The sequence below is a fragment of the Bos indicus genome, chromosome 19 (genome assembly GCF_029378745.1).
Source record: "Bos indicus isolate NIAB-ARS_2022 breed Sahiwal x Tharparkar chromosome 19, NIAB-ARS_B.indTharparkar_mat_pri_1.0, whole genome shotgun sequence".
Classification (NCBI taxonomy): domain Eukaryota; kingdom Metazoa; phylum Chordata; class Mammalia; order Artiodactyla; family Bovidae; genus Bos; species Bos indicus.
The window spans coordinates 49,636,770-49,654,447 of NC_091778.1; the positions used below are offsets into that span (position 1 = coordinate 49,636,770).

Consider the following 17,678-nt stretch of genomic DNA (forward strand, 5'->3'; position numbering starts at 1 on the left):
GTCTCTAGTCGCACACACTGCTGCTGGATTAATTTGGAAGCGGCAACACCTGTTGAGTCACTCACCTGCTCAGGCGTGTCAATGGCTCCCAACTTCCTGGTCCCTCAAGTACAAATGCCTCAGAGCTGCCACAGGCCTCAACATCCCCTCTGTCTGCCTCCCTCCACCTCCATCGCTAAGCCCCTCCCAAACCAGACCTGTCCCCACACCCCAGATGGTGCCTTTGTTCCCGGCCAGGCTTCCACCCGACTGCAGTGTGATGCATCCTCCAAGGCTCAGCTCCGCACACGGAGCCTTTCCCGGCCCAGCTGGAACAGCTTCCTAGCACCTCTCTGCGGTGGTTACAAGGCTGCTTCCCTGCTGAACTTCTGTGTGCTTGTCAGGTCTCCCTCCCGACGGTGGGCTCCTTGAGGGTAGGGGCTGTCTTTTTCCTCTTTGTGCCCCATACAGTAGCTTTCACAGATAGAGTTTCGAGTTCTCTAAACTTGCATTAAACTTAAAAGGAGACAAGGGACTTCCCTGGTGGTCCAGTGGCTGAGAATCCGCCTGCCAACGCAGGGGACACAGGTTCCATCCGTGGAAACTAAGATCACACATGCTGCGGGGCCGCTAAGCCCGTGCACCACCGTAAAAGGCCCCACGCGCCACAACTAAGACCCGAGGCAGCTAAACAAATATTTTTAAAGTATCTTTAAAAAATAAACAAACAAATAAGTAAAAGGAGGCAGGTTCTTTCAGCTCTAAATTACAGGAGAGAACAGATTGTCTCTTATGTTTGGCTCAGCAACAAACAAGGCAGGGCACAGTGTTGCTGGCTATAGGCAAGGCTACTTGCAGAAATTAAGACTTGGAGATCGATCTAAAAATACACGCAGGGAAAAAGCAAAGCAGAAGAATGAAGTGGCTTGGGGGCAAAGATGTCGTGCCTGGGAATACTGAAACTGAGGGACCAGCCCTCATATTTAACAGCAAAAATATTTATCTCAATCCTTTTGTGACTTGTTGATTTTCATCTCTGGACAAAATCAGACATTCTGAAATATAAAGAACGCTGCTTAAACATGAAAGCACACATAATATTCGGAGAGCCTGTAATATACGGCCAACACTGGGCTCTCCCATCTTGCTGTGGGCTCTCGCTCCTGAGGGACCTGGTCCTTTCCATCACTTAAAGTCCTTGCTGATCCAAGCTGGCCCGGACAGGTGAGGCAGGGCAGTCTGTGGTTACCTACCTGCCAGCATCTGCGGATGGCAACCTGGTTTGCTGCTGAATGGACAAGATGGTGTGTGACCTTCTGATATGTGCTAATATATTTCCAACTAAAAACACTGTTTTGGAACATTTTATTAATGAAGGAAAAACATTTGCTGTGTTCAAGAGAATACTGAGTCATGGCTTAGTGATGAAAGAGAACATACCAGTCAGACCTGAATTTATGGCCAAAGGAGAATTACGATAGGATGGAATAAAAGAGATGACTCTGAAAGCCCCCAATCCTGGGATTTGCCTGGCTTTTATCCAGGAAGATTACTTTGGGAACTGAATACGATTTCCCAGCTGTAGGGAGTCCATGCTGCCCACCATCACCAGGAACACAAGATCATAAATGGAAGCTTGGTAGAGTAAATGAGAAACAGCCTCTGCCTTCCACTTCCCTCAATGTACAGAGCTAATAAAGTGACTGACTTGGATGAATGTCAAATCCTGCAGCCCTCAGCCATTCTAGCCTCTATAAAAACAAAATGAGTAATTTGAGGTTAGAGAAGATAGCTTCTTATAATTATGATTACAAGACTCTAATCATTAGAACTTTAAAAAAAATTAATGTAGCATGTCTTTGTAAAGACCAACCAGCCAGAACTATTCATAGAAAAGCCTAGAGCCATTTATACACAAAATCTAGACAACTGTGAAAAAAATAATAATAATAAAAAAGATAAAGCTTGTCTCAACTGATGCCCTGAGTGGATAATCACAATTTGAGTTATAAACATACCCTTTGTGTACACTTCATCTCTTCTCTTTGACTGTTATCCTTTTTTAGTTTATTAAAATCATGTATAACTGTTTCTCTCTTTTTCTGGAATGTTTCCTTGGAAGCAGCTGAGCAAATGTCCATGTCACCCCAGGACAAATCCCAATTACCTTCCTTTAAAGTCCATTTGATGGAGCCTGTCCTCTTGCTGACGGCATGCAGACTTCCATCCAATGTGGACACAAACAGCAAGGTTTCAGGAAGTGTCACAGTGCTGGGACTCCCAAAACCCTGCAGTGAGAGGTAGAAGAATCGATGTGGTCAATATGATTCTTCATCTTGGGTGTGCACAACCACCGACCAGCCCCTCCCGTACCCGAAAAGTTATCCTTCTAAGATCCACCACGTCACAGATGAAGAAACTGAGGTTGACGAGCTGAAGTTCCCATCAAGGGCATGTGTCTGGACAACAGCTGGTTTAGGACTAGAACCAGACCGCCTTATTCTATCTGAGCAGCAGTCCTTCCCACACAAGGGCTGATGACCTAACATGGCAGGGACGGGGGACTCTGAAATCGCCCAAGGCCAGCCTCCACTGAAACAGGTGGGGAAAGTATGTACGCCAGCTTTGAGTTCCTTCTCCTGGTTATATTTTACTTTCTGAAACCTGGTGATCTTGCAAGACTCCATGCTAAAGTAGAACGCCAACACACCGACACACATTTTAAAAGGCAAGGAATCCGGCTCAGTGGTAAAGAATCCACCTGCAACACGGGAGACTTGGGTTCGATCCCTGAGTCGGGAAGATCCCCTGGAGAAGGGAATGGCAACCCACTCCAGTATTCTTGCCTGGGAAATCCCATGGACAGAGAAGCCTGGTGGGCTATAGTTCATGGGGTTGCAAAAGAGTCAGACACAACTTAGCGACTCAACAACAAACAACAACAAGGAATTTGGGGGAAATATTTAAAGCAAAATAGGAAAAACAGCTCTCATTATACAAAGAGTTTATATAATAGTAAACACTAAGATTTTGAAAGAGACATATCATAAAAGAAAATGTATGACTCAGGGAGTTCAACTTGGTGCTCTGTGACAACCTAGAGGGATGAGATGGGGAGGGAGGTTGAAGAGGGAGGGGACGCATGTATACTTATGATTGATTCATGCTGATGTATGGCAGAAACCAACACAATATTGTAAAGCAATTATCCTCCAATTAAAAATAATTTTTAAAAAATTCACCGTAATAACCCAAATTATTCTTCATGTAATAAAAATACAATTTAAATTAAAATGTACCTTTTATCTTTAATGAATTTGAAAAATATTCTACAGAAAATAACCAAAGGTAGTGAAATTCACTTTCTCATCCACTATTGATTGGCAATGAAAATTATAAGTTAGTGCAATATTTCTGGAAAGCATAAAAGTATTCATGCTTTTGACTCTGTAGTTCCTCTTCTACATCCTAAAGAAGTTAAGTCCAGCTATGGGAAAAGCTCTTTGCACAATGATACTCATCAAAACCCATTTATAAACACACAAAAAACAGGAAAGACCTGAACACTTCTAAATGGCTGAAACAAATTAGGACACAAACAGTCAATGGAATACTGCTGCTGCTAAGTCGCTTCAGTCGTGTCCGACTCTGTGTGATCCCATAGACGGCAGCCCACCAGGCTCCCCCATCCCTGGGATTCTCCAGGCAAGAACACTGGAGTGGTGCCATTTCCTTCTCCAATGCATGAAAGTGAAAAGTGAAAGCGAAGTCCCTCAGTCATGTCCGACTCCTAGCGACCCCATGGACTACAGCCCACCAGGCTCCTCCGTCCATGGGATTTTCCAGGCAAGAGTACTGGAGTGGGGTGCCATTGCCCAATGGAATATTACGTATCATTAAAATGGCCCTTGGAAGAATCTACAATACAGAGGAAAACTTGTATGTGTTGTCACATGAAAACTATAGAATACAAAATTTAATGTACGCTGTGGTTATAATTAACTGGACAGTTTTTTTTTTTTTTTTTTTTTGCTTGCCTGTCCTCTAGGTTTGCTAGGAACTGTACACTCATCCACATGGTTTCCATGGGAGTGTGTGTGTGTGTGTGCACGCACACGCACAAGCAGGCAATAGCTGGTACGGTTTCCTAGGATAACTCCCTTCTGAAGTCTGGGTCCACTCAGCAAAACCATCTGTAATGAGATTTTCTCTTCTTTGTCACTGTACTGTCACATCAATCAGCTGGTTCCTGCAAGTCTTGAATTAAAAACAGGCCAATACAACTTGCTTACACTGCGACAGTTTAAATTTTGGCACAGATGCTTTTTTTAAAATACAGTATGGCCAGCTTTTAGCACGAAACATAAAGACTGTGCATGGGAGCCTGACCCCCGAAATACCTGGTCACTCTTGGTAAAAGCCAGGATGACACTAATTAATCTCCTAAAACAGATGGCTCTCTCCAGGGCAGCCTGAGCTGGTGGGACAAACACTCCAGTGCCTGCATTCCTTTTCCAATATGAAGACCCCCAGGCAAAGGGGCCAAGCAGCTGCCAGAACCTCCTCTACCTCTTGCCTGTGTGTGGCCTGCAGGGGAGAAGCCCCGCCCTCCACTTTGCCCAGGGCAAGGGCCCCTTACCTGGGATGAGTGAAATAACTGCAAGCCTTACAATTCCTGCTGAATCTACTCTCCAGGTTAAGGCTGAGAAGAACCTGTTTTTAACTCCACTTCTGCAAGTAGGAGATCAGTCTCAGTACAACCTGGCTAGGAAAACAGAAGCCCCGACGTGGTGGCTGCCCTGGGTGGAATCCAAAGTCTTGTACACCAATTGTCTAAAATTATTTTGGACCATGGGGCATGAATGGTGACTAGAATCATCTGGACCTGCTCACACCTGAACACATACCACCTGGAGCACCTGGCCTGGAGAACAGCAGCCCTGTGATGACCACTGAGGCTGGGGCTACCTCCACTGACAAGGGGAATGAATGGGTCTGCGACTTGATGTGGGGTGGCGGGATTAAGTTAGGTGGGGGTAGTGAGAAGGTCGACCAAATGAAATGGGAACGTGTATGCGTATCTGGGGGCCAACAGGTGGGAACCCCCTCCCTCTGTCACACAGTTCCCCTGGGAACAACCATTCTTAGGTCTTGGGAATCATGTCAGAAGCAGGTTGAACAATTTGGGTGGCTGAAGTACTAAGAAATTAAACTCAGAAAAAAGAAAAGGGAATTAAACTCAGGAGGTTTCTGTGAATATGTTTTCCTCCATGTGGAAAAAGCTGGATGAGAGAGAGACAGATAAAGACGGAAAGAAGGTTGAGAAGAAACAGGGCAGAAAAGCTGGGATTAAGACCCTGGCCTCCAACACTTCTCAGGCCTGGCCAACCCCTGAGCTTGGGCCCAGGGACACCTGGCCCGTGCAGTCAACTCCCCTGTTTGCTTAAGCTTGTTAGAGCTAAGTTTCTGTCCCTCGAAACTGAGACAGTCCTAAATACACACCCACACACACCCACACACACAAGTATTTTCAATATATCTATAGAAAAAAAATGTAAAATTATAGCCCTAGTTTTTTCTCCTTTATTTTCTAAATTTTCTATAATATGATCATAAAAAGGAAATGGATAAGTTAGCAGGTGGAAGAGAAGCTGGGATTTAAAGGACCTTCAGCAAGCCCCTAAATTCCAGAAGCCCTTTCCACCTCAGGGTTATTAGGTAACCCAATCACCTTTGATCACTGAAATCCACCAAATAAGGGACAGAAGTTTAGAAACACAAAGGTCTCCCGGTCAGAGAGTGTACATCCAGAGGACAGAAGAGTTTCACTGTAACTAAAGCCTAAAGCCTACAGTACAACTATAATTAACTAAATGCCCCCAAATACATCTCATCACAGTCTTAATACTAAAAGGGGCCAATATTTACTAAAATATATCAGTGCTGCTCCACTATTGGCATGGAAATGAAAACCAGCTGCTTTGTCTGAGCATCTTGGAAACCACAGGAAGAGCAATTGTCCATGGTTGGTTGGTGACTCGAAATAAAACACTCATCACATAACTAACATGGTCTTCAAAAATCTCAGAAAGGCCAGGTTTGGCTGGAGGTCGAATTTAGCAACTGAGAACACTGAATTAATCACAATGTCCACAGTGACATCACAAACCCCATCACACCAGATTTTTCTCTTCTTTGACGCTCTTGACAGTTTCAAATTAGAAAGAGACACTCTGAGCAGCATTAGTCTCTCATGAGGCAACTTAATATCACAAAATCTCTGCCTTTTTCTTCTCCTGGCATTTTTTAAAGCATTAAAATGCTTGCCCTCAGCTACAGCTGCTATCTGTTGTTGTTGTAGTTCAGTCACTAAGTCGTGTCGACTCTGCGACCCCATGGACTGCAACACACCAGGCACCTCTGCCCTTCACTATCTCCCAGAGTTTACACAAATTGGTGTCCATTGAGTCGGTGATGCCATCCAACCATCTCCTCTTCTGTCCCTACCTTCTCTTCCTGCCCTCAATCTTTCCTAGCACCCAGGTCTTTTCCAGTGAGTCGGCTCTTCACATTGGGTGGCCAAAGTACTGGAGCTTCAACTTCAGCATCAGTCCTTCCAATGAATATTCAGGGTTGATTTCCTTTAGGATTGACTGGTTTGATTTCCTCGCTGTCCAAGGGACTCTCAAGAAACTTCTCCAGCACCACAATTCGAATGCATCAATTCTTCAGTGCTCAGCTTTATTTATGGTTCAACTCTCACATCCATACATGACTACTGGAAAAACTATAGCTTTGACCACATGGACTTTTGTCGGCAAAGTGATAAGTTGCTGTAACTCACGTGAATGCAATAAGCAACTAAATTCTGTGTGTGATACTGAGCACAGCTGAGAACTACGTGTCTGTGAAACATTTAAAAACACTGCTTCACGATGATCTTGCATATCACCTTCACCCTGTTGGTGTTCCATTTTCCCTGCAATGGATAAAAGGGCTTCAGGCCCCAGAGCTACACACACTGGTTTCCAGAGAGCCTGAGAGCAGAAAGAAAAGGTCTGATCCTGCCAATCAGCCTGGGATCTGCCTCGTTTTTCAAACTAGTGGGTTATATACTCCTGGCTTCATTGGTGACTCCTAAAAAAGTAATTGCAGTGACATGGTAGAGGCCGTGGCGGGTAATCTAGTCTAGTCTAAAATGAGACATCCATTAGCTAATTGGAAGTCTGGCCCTCTCACATGAGGTGACCCTGACATAGCAACTCTGGAAATGCCCCGTCTGAGGACCAGAGAGCTGGGCAATTTGGGCCAGATGATGCTGGGGAAATGTGTGCCTGTAAAAACAGCTTATTTCACTTAGGTTGATTCCGTTGTTAAAATCCAGCCCTTACTGTTGCTTGGCTTGGCCAGGGCTGCCTCCTGTGAAAACGTAATTCCTGGGCTGGATCCTCACGTTCAATTTTATTATAAAGCAAGATTAAAATGTACCACTTGCTTTGCATTTCCCACAAAAGACATGAACGCAGCTACCAACTGCTCATACAGAGATGAGTAAAAGGTAGTTAAATCTCCAACAATCTCATTTTCTAATATTCTAAATTCAGCTAATTGTCAGCTGCTCCTGCATTAATGAACTCAAATGTTTATATTTCAGGCAAGAAAAAAAAGTCTTTCCTAAAACAAGCTCTGGAATAACTTTGTTTGGTACAGACAGAAGGGACTCTCCGTATAAACATTCACAAATCAAGTGTTTAGGTAGCACAAAAACAAATGAAACAGCCTCTAACACACCTTTTTTTAAGATTAAAAAAAATATATATTTATTTATTTGGCTGCATCGGGTCCGGCTGCAGTCAAGACACATGGGATCTAGTTCCCTGACGAGGGTTCGAACCCCGGCCACCTGCGCTGGATGTGTGGATTCTTAGCCACTGGACCACCAGGCAAGTCCCCTTTTTTTGATGTGCACCATTTTTAAGTCTTTACTGAACTTGTTATAATATTGCTTCTGTTTTATGTTTTAGTTTTTTGATCACTAGGCATGTGGGGGTCTCAGCTTCCCAACCAAGGATCAAATCCTCATCCCCCAGCACTGGCAGGCAAAGTGTGGACCACCAGGGAAGTCCCAAACCTACCAGTTTCTGAACTAGAACTTGGGACGGGTCAGGCCAGAGGCAGCTCCCCGGTGGCTGGAGAAGAGCCCACAAAGCTGGGATCTGGTTGCAGTTGCCAGGCTACCACTGACAAGGCTACTCCCCTGCACCCTCCCTCTGGCCCCTGGATGAACAGCAGGAAGCACACCACATGCTGCTCTAAGATTCAGAACACAGGGCAGCCCCCATGCTTCCCCGTTAGGGTTTTCCAAGAGGCTGCATTTTCCAAAGAAACACAATTCTTAAATTTCAGACACATATTTCAAGAACCAGCCCACGGTTTAACAGACTACCTAATAACAATGGTCAGAAACAAGATCAATGAAGTTGGCACAGACCTTTCATCTTGAAGTCAGAGGGAAGAAGTGGGGCCATGCACACACGTGTCTGACACCCCAATTTCCAAGGTGATCTATACATGATACTATAGTATCGGTTCTATCCCCAAACTAGTGAGTCCTTGTTGTTGAGTTGCTAAGTCATGTCAGACTCTTTTCTGAACCCATGAGTTGTCCATGGGATTTTCCAGGCAAGAATACTGGAGTGGGTTGCCATTTCCTTCTCCAAGGGATTCTCAGGAACCCAGGAAACGAGCCCACAGCTCCTGCTGTGTCTCCTGTATTGCAGGCAGGTTCTTTACAGTTGAGCCACCAGGGGAGACCACAAAAAAAAAAAAAAAGAGGATGTGCACACTGTGAACAAGAGAGCCATACACGTCTCAGGTGGCATGCAAACTGATCAGGCCTAACCCAAACGTCCATCTCCAAAAGCTCAACTTATAGGCACTTTCCTGTGAAACGTTTCCCATTCTTGCCTCCACTCCAACAGACCAAACCATTTATAATAATTAGAATACAATAATCTGGCTAATTACAAAATGGTATTTTTCTTTTAGGAGTACCACATTGATTTCCAGGATTTGCTGAGAGGTGGGGTTTTTTGCTTGTCGGCGTTTTTTTTTTAACTAATTTTTTCCTGCTTGGTTATTGGATTACTGTTACATTACATAATCCTCACTTTTAGTTTTACTTAGTTAATTTCTATCTGAAAGACACAAAGGCCAAGTCCTTAAAAAGCAGAATTTTAATTTGGAAAATAGTTTAAAATGTGACAGTTAACTACCTTGGTAGTATATATTTTAAGGCACAATAAATCCATAAAACTTTTAAATAAAGACATGGATATATTGCTTATGCATGCTTGAGGTATAAGCAGAGATTAAAGGGTGATTCCAAATGTTCTAAGTTATTCTTGTGGAATATTTTTACTAGTTTTCAAGCCCAAGCCCCATATAGAAAGAGTCTAATGATTGTGTCTTTGAACATACATACTCTCCCTGGTATAAAGAATCTGCCTGCAATGCAGTAGACACAGGTTTGATCCCTGCTTGGGGAAGATTCTCCTGGAGAAGGAAATGGCTACCCACTCCAGTATTCTTGCCTGGGAAAACCCCTGGACAAAGGAGCCTGGTGGGCTCTAGTACATAGGATCGCAGAGTTGGACACAACTGAGTGACTAAACCACCACCACCAAGGTTAAGAAAACCCTTCCACCAAACTGAAGATACAACACTTGTATCAGTCTAGCAAAGATATTGGCATGTGTCCAACAGAAAATCCTTATACAACATCAGTTCAGTCGCTCAGTCGTGTGCAACTCTTTGCGACCCCATGAATCGCAGCACGCCAGGCCTCCCTGTCCATCACCAACTCCTGGAGTTTACTCAAACTCATGTCCATCGAGTTGGTGATGCCATCCAGCCATCTCATCCTCTGTCATCCCCTTCTCCTCCTGCCCCCAATCCCTCCAGCATCAGAGTCATTTCCAATGAGTCAACTCTTCGCATGAGGTGGCCAAAGTACTGGAGTTTCAGCTTTAGCATCAGTCCTTCCAATGAACACCCAGGACTGATCTCCTTCAGAATGGACTGGTTGGATCTCCTTGCAGTCCAAAGGACTCTCAAGCGTCTTCTCCAGCACCACAGTTCAAAAGCATCAATTCTTTGGCGTTCAGCTTTCTTCACAGTCCAACTCTCACATCCATACATGACCACTGGAAAAACCATAGCCTTGACTAGACGGACCTTTGTTGGCAAAGTAATGTCTCTGCTTTTGAATATGCTATCTAGGTTGGTCATAACTTTCCTTCCAAGGAGTAAGTGTCTCTTAATTTCATGGCTGCAATCACCATCTGCAGTGATTCTGGAGCCCCAAAAATAAAGTCTGACACTGCTTCCACGGTTTCCCCATTTACTTCCCATGAAGTGATAGGACCAGATGCCATGATCTTAGTTTTCTGAATGTTGAGCTTTAAGCCAACCTTTTCACTCTCCTCTTTCACTTTCATCAAGAGGCTCTTTAGCTCCTCTTCACTTTCTGCCATAAGGGTGGTGTCATCTGCATATCTGAGGTTATTGACATTTCTCCTGGCAATCTTAATTCCAGCCTGTGCTTTTGCACCTAAATTCCTGGAACCTATAACTGGCCACCAACAACCATTCTGCCTTGTGCAGTGCAAGGCTCCCTGCCCGGGCTCCAACCCACTGCACAGCAGCCCATAAAGGTAAAAGGAAGGTAAAGTGACTTTTGGTTGGTTGATGAATATCCATTACAGTATTATTAAGACTTAAGACAGGCATGCCAGTCCAGGTTCCATGCATGATACAGGATGCTTGGGGCTGGTGAACTGGGATGACCCAGAGGGATGGTATGGGGAGGGAGGTGGGAGGGGGATTCAGGATGGGGAACATGTGTATACCTGTGGCAGATTTATGTTGATGTATGGCAAAACCAATACAATATTGTAAAGTAATTAGCCTCCAATTAAAATAAATAAATTAAAAAAAAAAAAAGACAGGCATGCGAGTGAAGGAAGGATTCCACAGGAAAGGCTTCCAAGCGCTTATGCTTTTACTACTTAGGACAGGGGAAATCTTGAGAACAATTAAGATTGCATGTCACCAAATGTAGAATAACAAATTGCAAATGGACTTAGAATGTGCTAGGGAATCAGAGCTTCTAATTATTAACCTTAGCAATAACGCTTGGAGGTGAGAAGGGCATTGGGTGCCGGGGGATGTGCCAGTGCCAAGGCACCATAAAGAGGACAGAAAATAAGACTTGCACATGTGCGTGTGTGGGTGTGATGGGGGAGATGGTTCCTATGGATAAGAAAGCAGAGGTATGGAAAAATCACAAGTAGACTGGATCCTCCTGTGGGCTATACCCAGCTGAAAGCCACCCAGGATGGGTGAGCTTATTTTGAGAGCTATGGGTAAGACACTTTCTGGCTCGTCATACCAGATCCCAGTTCTATAGAGCTTCCCACCAAAAAAAAAAAAAAATAGGCGGGGGGAACCTGTGCAATTAAGCAGGAAGTTCCTCAAGACAGTATTATGTAACACAGTCCCTTGGCAGGCCCTAAACGATTAAAAAAAAATACATCTTTGTCTACAATTCTATTTGCAGCCATATTATATACTTCTGGCTACAGACCCCAGCAGAGTCTGGCTCTTTGCAATTCTGGTGGCTTCACAAAACTACTAAGCGGGGTACTGTCATATTTGGCCACATGGTAGAAGACTGTGCCCAGAGATGGCCAAAAAACCACCGAGAATTCTCCAAATCAGCATGCAACTGAAATCAGTGCCCAGTAAATGCCGGCACACACCCATTACATAACAGTCTCCTGTTGAAAAATGAAGCCCACATCATGATCAGTGGAGCAGGCTAGAACAGCAGCTCTTCCTTTGAGGGTATCAGGAAAAGGTCTGATGAGACAGATCCAACCAAGTGTAACAGAGTTTGGCATCTTCTGTTATCCTCTGCTTTCTTATCCATAGGAACCATCTCCCCCATCACACCCACACACGTGCAAGTCTTATTTTCTCTCCTCTTTATGGTGCCTTGGCACATCCCCCAGCACCCAATGCCCTTCTCACCTCCAAGCATTATTGCTAAGGTTAATAACTAGAAGCTCTGACTCCCTCTTCTAATCAAACCCTGCTCCCCACCCCCTGTCTCACTGACATACCTCAATTAAGAGTCAAGTACTCAGTACGGGTTTCCTTTGTGGCTCAGCTGGTAAAGAATCTGCCCATAATGCGGGAGACCTGGGTTTGATCCCTGGGTTGGGAAGATCTGCTAGAGAAGGGAAAGGCTACCCACTCCAGTATTCTGGCCTGGAGAATTCCATGGACTGTATAGTCCATGGGATCGCAGGGAGTCGGACACGACTGGGCGACTTTCACTCACTCAGCTCAAACGTGGAGACTTCTATACAATCATCTGTATACACAGTGACACAGAACCTCATTGGGTTTATTCCAATCCAGTAGACGAAGGATGAAGAACGGAATTAAAACACTGGTGATATTAAAGAGACTTTTAATTGTGTCTACGTTTTAATGGTTTCAGTCTAGGATAAAAATCATGCCAAACCCCAACACACTTTGTTTACCTGTGCTTAGATCAGCAATAATCTGTCAACTGTATATATTTCCTTCTAATTAGCCCATCGGCTGCTGTTTCTTGACATCAGGTCAATAAAGGTAACTGTGACATTTGCTTTGGATGGGAGTCAGGTGTCTAACTGGGATGCAGAAAAAGGGCAAGGTTTAACTGAGCAGTGCTGTGTGGTTTCCAAACTCAGCCACTGAGAGAGTTAAACTAGTATTTAACACGCAGCAATTCTTGCGTGTGGTGTAATTAACCACCACCCAATTCTTTGGTGGTCTAGGCTACTCATTTAATGGGTCTGATAAAAGGTTCCTTGTAAGGCCACATGATTTCTGACAGTAAAGGTGTGCTCATTTCACAACAGGTGAAGACACTTTCCCCAACTGGTTCTGGGGCCCCAGGCTAAGTGTCTAAGTTCAAGCAGCTGGCAGCTCCATTTGTCTTCACGGTCCCTCTGTCATCAACTTATATTGACCCCAGGGGAGGAGCAAATATATTTGGGCATGAAAGGTGCTACAGGAAACCCTTTACCACACTGTGGTCAAGGTACCAAGCCCCGTTCTTAGGGTGATAGCGAATCTCTAAAGTTGTTAAGCATTTTGTTAATATTAAAACTAAAACCCAAGGTCTCACCATCATTTAGTGGTTGAGATTTAGAATGCAAGTATCACCATTATTATTACTCAGTCTTCTTCACTGAAGGGAAACAGCAGCAATGCAGGCCTTGTAAAAAACTAAGAATCCTATTAGGCTCACTTACCTTATGGAGCAGCCATCATAAACAAACAAAACCAATAAAAGTCTGATTAGACCATAAGTTCATAAGGGGACTACCAGCTTTACAAAAAGCCAGATTTGATCTATTTGAGTGGCACATTCATCTTCAGTTAAACCTATTAGGAAGTCTTCCTATGAAAACCCCAAGGGGAAAAAAAAAGACTCAATTAGATACCAAATTTTTCAGTCTTAATAACAGCAGTTAATCTGAAACTGTCAATTTTGCTCTTTAAACTTGGTAAGAGATTCCTTTCTACCAGAGACGGACGGAAGGGGTCGAGTAGAAAGTGGATAAATGCTCTAGTTGAATAAACATTATCCATAAACAACTGTATTTATATATTTATGACATAATTGCCACCTAGGCCTGCCAGATGTTGCCAAGCTTTATAACGGAAGTCAAACACTATGAAATCTGCCTGAAGTTGAGCTCCTTGGCCAGATCGACTTTCCCCTAGACAAGAGTCCCCATTGTCTGAAGTACGTCTGAGGATTACCCACTGCCCGGCTGGCCCCATCCACCATGCCACCTTCCTCTCTCCAGTTAGCTGATGGTCCCGGAAATCCACATGGTTCCAGACAATACAGATCAAACAAGCAGGGGCTGTTTACAGCTTCTGGGATATGTAACTTCAGCAACAAAAAGAACTGGAGAAGGTCACCTTACCCCAGCCTCTCAGTTCACAGGAGAGGAGTCAAGGCCCAGAGAGTGAAGTGACTAGCCCAAGGCACCACAGACTGCTAACCAAGACTGGAACCAAGGTCTCTCTGCCTCGCCTCCTGGTCCTCTGCACACTGTACCACACTATAATTTCACTGCTTTAAATCACGGTTTTCTGAGAAACACAGGCTTCAATTACTTGAGGCCTGGAGTCCTTTGAGTCTTGCTGGAGATCAACACTGTTCTGATGGGGAAGGGGTTGGGACCTTTCGGATGAGACACCAAATTTGTAATACATATGTACATAGCCACCCAATAGACCAAAAGGCACTGCAAATTATACAGGGTGGGGCCTTAAAAAAAATGTTCTGGATAAAAATTCCTGAGATCCCACTGTAGATCTAAGTGGGCGCGGATAACATCACAGGAAGTCAGAGATCATGGCCTTAGCCACTATAAAAAAAATTCCTGGAATACATTTATCCAGCCCCGTTCTGATGGTTCTTAAAAAAAGTGCTCTTTGATGATGATGGTGATGATACAGTGGCCACTGCCCATTCCTTTGATGAAGTGAGTCATTCTTTTAATGGCAGCGCCAAGGAAACGCACATTACTGATTAGCACCGGACGACTCCTTTTGAACACGGAGGACCATTTTAATGATATACGTACAACCATGAGCCTCACGAAGCAAGCCGTGACAGCTTCACTTTGCAGGAATAAGATGCTTGCAAAAATATTGACTTTTTCACAGCAAAGAAAATCCTATAAACAACAAGATCCTACTGTATAGCACAGGGAACTATATTCAATATCCCATGATAAACCATATTGGAAAAGAATATGAAAAAGAACGTGTGTATATATATGCATATATGTATAACCAAATCACTCTGCTGGTTTGATTAGAAACTAGCACAACACTGTAAATCACCTATCCTTCAACAAAAATAAATTTTAAAATAAATAAAAAAGAAAATCTTATGCCACAGGATTTCCATACTCTCAGCATAGGTTTCTATTTTCTAGGCTCTTCTGGGAGGCAAATATAAACATCCCAGTGCAATTCCCACACATTTGGACAGAGATAGGAAAGAGTCAGAAACTGCTTGTTGGCACAAGCAGACCTAGGGAGTTGTGGTGTGAAAACTGCAGCCCGAGAAACTGGCCGAGTGGAAGGACTGCTGCCTCCTCCGGCGTATCTAGGGTGGGCAGGAAACGGGAGCAGGAAAGAATCACCCCAAGAGGACACCACGCCTTCGGGTTCGAGGAAGAAGCCCTTCCAGACACAAAGGAGGACTGAACTCCCTCTGGAGAAGGGAAAAACGGCCATCCAGGGCCGGGAGGGGAGAGGGCACAGGTTCCTTATAGCACATGCTCTGCCGCCAACAGGCTTCATCCCAGTCAGGCCTCTGCTTTCTCTGGAGGCCATCCAACCTCACTGCCAACTTCTCGGGGCCAGAAGAATGGCTTCCATGGGCAAGTGACCTGTGGGGCAGGGTGGCTAAGCTTCCTACTCTGTTTTTCCTTTGGAAAACTGAGCAAAAACAGTGTCCCATTGAATGCTCGGAGAGCAAAACAAATACGAAGGATGTCAAAGACAAGAGCTACGTAAATATTAGGGAAGACCATTTTATTAAAGAAAACTGGTGCTGGCCAAAGATACCAACAGAGAGTAAACAAAACTCAAAACCTGATTATCCACTCTGTCCCAAACCTCAGGTGCTCCCCATCTTTTGCTCTTGTGGGCAGACAATACAATGTAAGAGCTGGTGGTGACAAGGCAGCAATAATGTAAGAGCTGGTACTGACAATCTAGAATAATCAAGAAAAGCTTAAAATGCTTGGTTTGTGGTATTTAAGAGGGAAGAATAGTATAACTGCTGAAAAAGTGTACACCCCACAGTTCTAGGGCTGTATTTGAATTACCTGGAAACTCACTTATGCAACAGCCCTCATTTTCTGACGATGCTGAATAGTTCAACATATGTTTGCAATGTTTCATGTTTTGTCCCCGAATAACATGTCTGCAAGAAGAGCAGTCACTGACTTCTCTGTGCCTTGGTTTTCTCACCTGTAAAATTGGGGACAACAATAACACTGATTTCAAAGCATTGGTGAATTAATATATAATGGGTTAAAATGTGTAAAACTCTTAGTGTATAGTCAGCATCACATAAGTGTCAGCTCTTATGACGATGATTAATTCAGGCTGTGTAAGACTCCAGGAATTTTTTGGGATGACAGAGGATGAGATGGCTGGATGGCATCACTGACTTGATGGACATGAGTTTGAGCATGCTCTGGGAATTGGTGATAGACAGGGAAGCCTGGCATGCTGCAGTCCATGGTGTTGACTGAGCAACTGAACTGAACTGAAGACCCTAGGATCTAATCACAACAATGATCTGATCCCTGCCCTCGTGGCACTTACAGTCTAATAAGGGACCACAGGAGTAAAAAAAAATATTGCACAAACAGAATGGCAAATTGCAGTGAGTGCTATAAGAGGGACATCCCAGGAACCACGAGAGTGTATCAGAAGCCAATCTGGCCTGGTGTTACGGGGGGCATGGATCACAGTGTCAAATGTTTTTCACAAGGTGTAACAACTGAATGAAGATCTGCAGGAACTGGGAGGTGGGTGGAAAGAAGGGAAAAGTCTCCTAGGCAGAGGAAACAGCCTGTGCAAAGGCCTGGAGACTAAAAATAATTTGCTGGATTTGAGGACCTATCAGGCCAGTGCTGCTGGAGATAGAAAGCAGAGGGGTTACTGGGACAAGGAGGGGCTGGGGAAGCAGACAGAAGGCCAAGGGTATGGGGACTTCCTTGGAAGTCCAGTGGTTAGGACTCCAAGCTCCCACTGCAGGGGACACAGGTTTGATCCCTAGGCAGGGAAGTAAGAACCCACAAGCCTCACGATGTGGCAAAAAAAACCAAAACAAAACAGGCTGAGTATGTACTTGCACAGAGTGGGTCACAAAATCCACGTTTTCTTGGTTTCCTGTGTAGCTCACAGAATGAGCAGGAGGGCATGCTGTTCCTAAGAGTGCAGAGCAGACCTGGAGGGGAAAAAACACTCCTCAAAGGTGAAGTGTAAAATAGACCTAACAGTCTGTTCACAGCCCAGATGAGTCTTCCTGGTGTTGTCATTTAGACTAGCGTTGGACTGGTGTTGCTTAGTTGCTTTACAGCTGAACAGGAGCATCACATACCGAAACCTCATGGGAGAGTTTCATAAATGAGACTGTTTTTGTGATGAAATATGGCCCACAGAGCAACCTCATGGCAAGTTCTCCTGCTTTTGAGACCCGTCATCTGAGGCACTTCTCCAGCCAGACCCCAGGCACTGGATCACAGGGCTCCCCTCAGGAGGCCAAGGAGTGACAGGCACCCTCTCCGGTGGGGCTGGGGCAGGGGGCGGGGCTCCCTCTGCAATAACTGCAGTCACTTCCAGGGCTATTTTCTCTACAAGAGGCAGAAATCCAGGGCGGGGAGGTGGGGGCACTAACCTTCCAGGTCATGGTTGAGTCCTGGATCACCGGCTCACATTACTCAGGAGGGTTGGCAAGGACAGGCAGTATTTATCAATTTCTTCCAGGCACTCCCTGGTTCACGCTTCTTCCTGTTGGCTGACTCCTCTATGTCCAG

The 17,678-nt window shown here is 44.6% G+C and overlaps 1 protein-coding gene across 1 annotated transcript in view; it reads right to left on the reverse strand.

The window, feature by feature from the left end:
• The window catches only part of ERN1 (endoplasmic reticulum to nucleus signaling 1), an 82,363-nt gene that overhangs the window by 50,656 nt on the left and 14,029 nt on the right, over nucleotides 1-17,678 (reverse strand). The window contains exon 2 of the mRNA XM_019981768.2: nucleotides 2,147-2,267. Coding sequence (XP_019837327.2) covers nucleotides 2,147-2,267 — 121 coding nt within the window. The remainder of the gene's footprint in view (nucleotides 1-2,146; nucleotides 2,268-17,678) is intronic.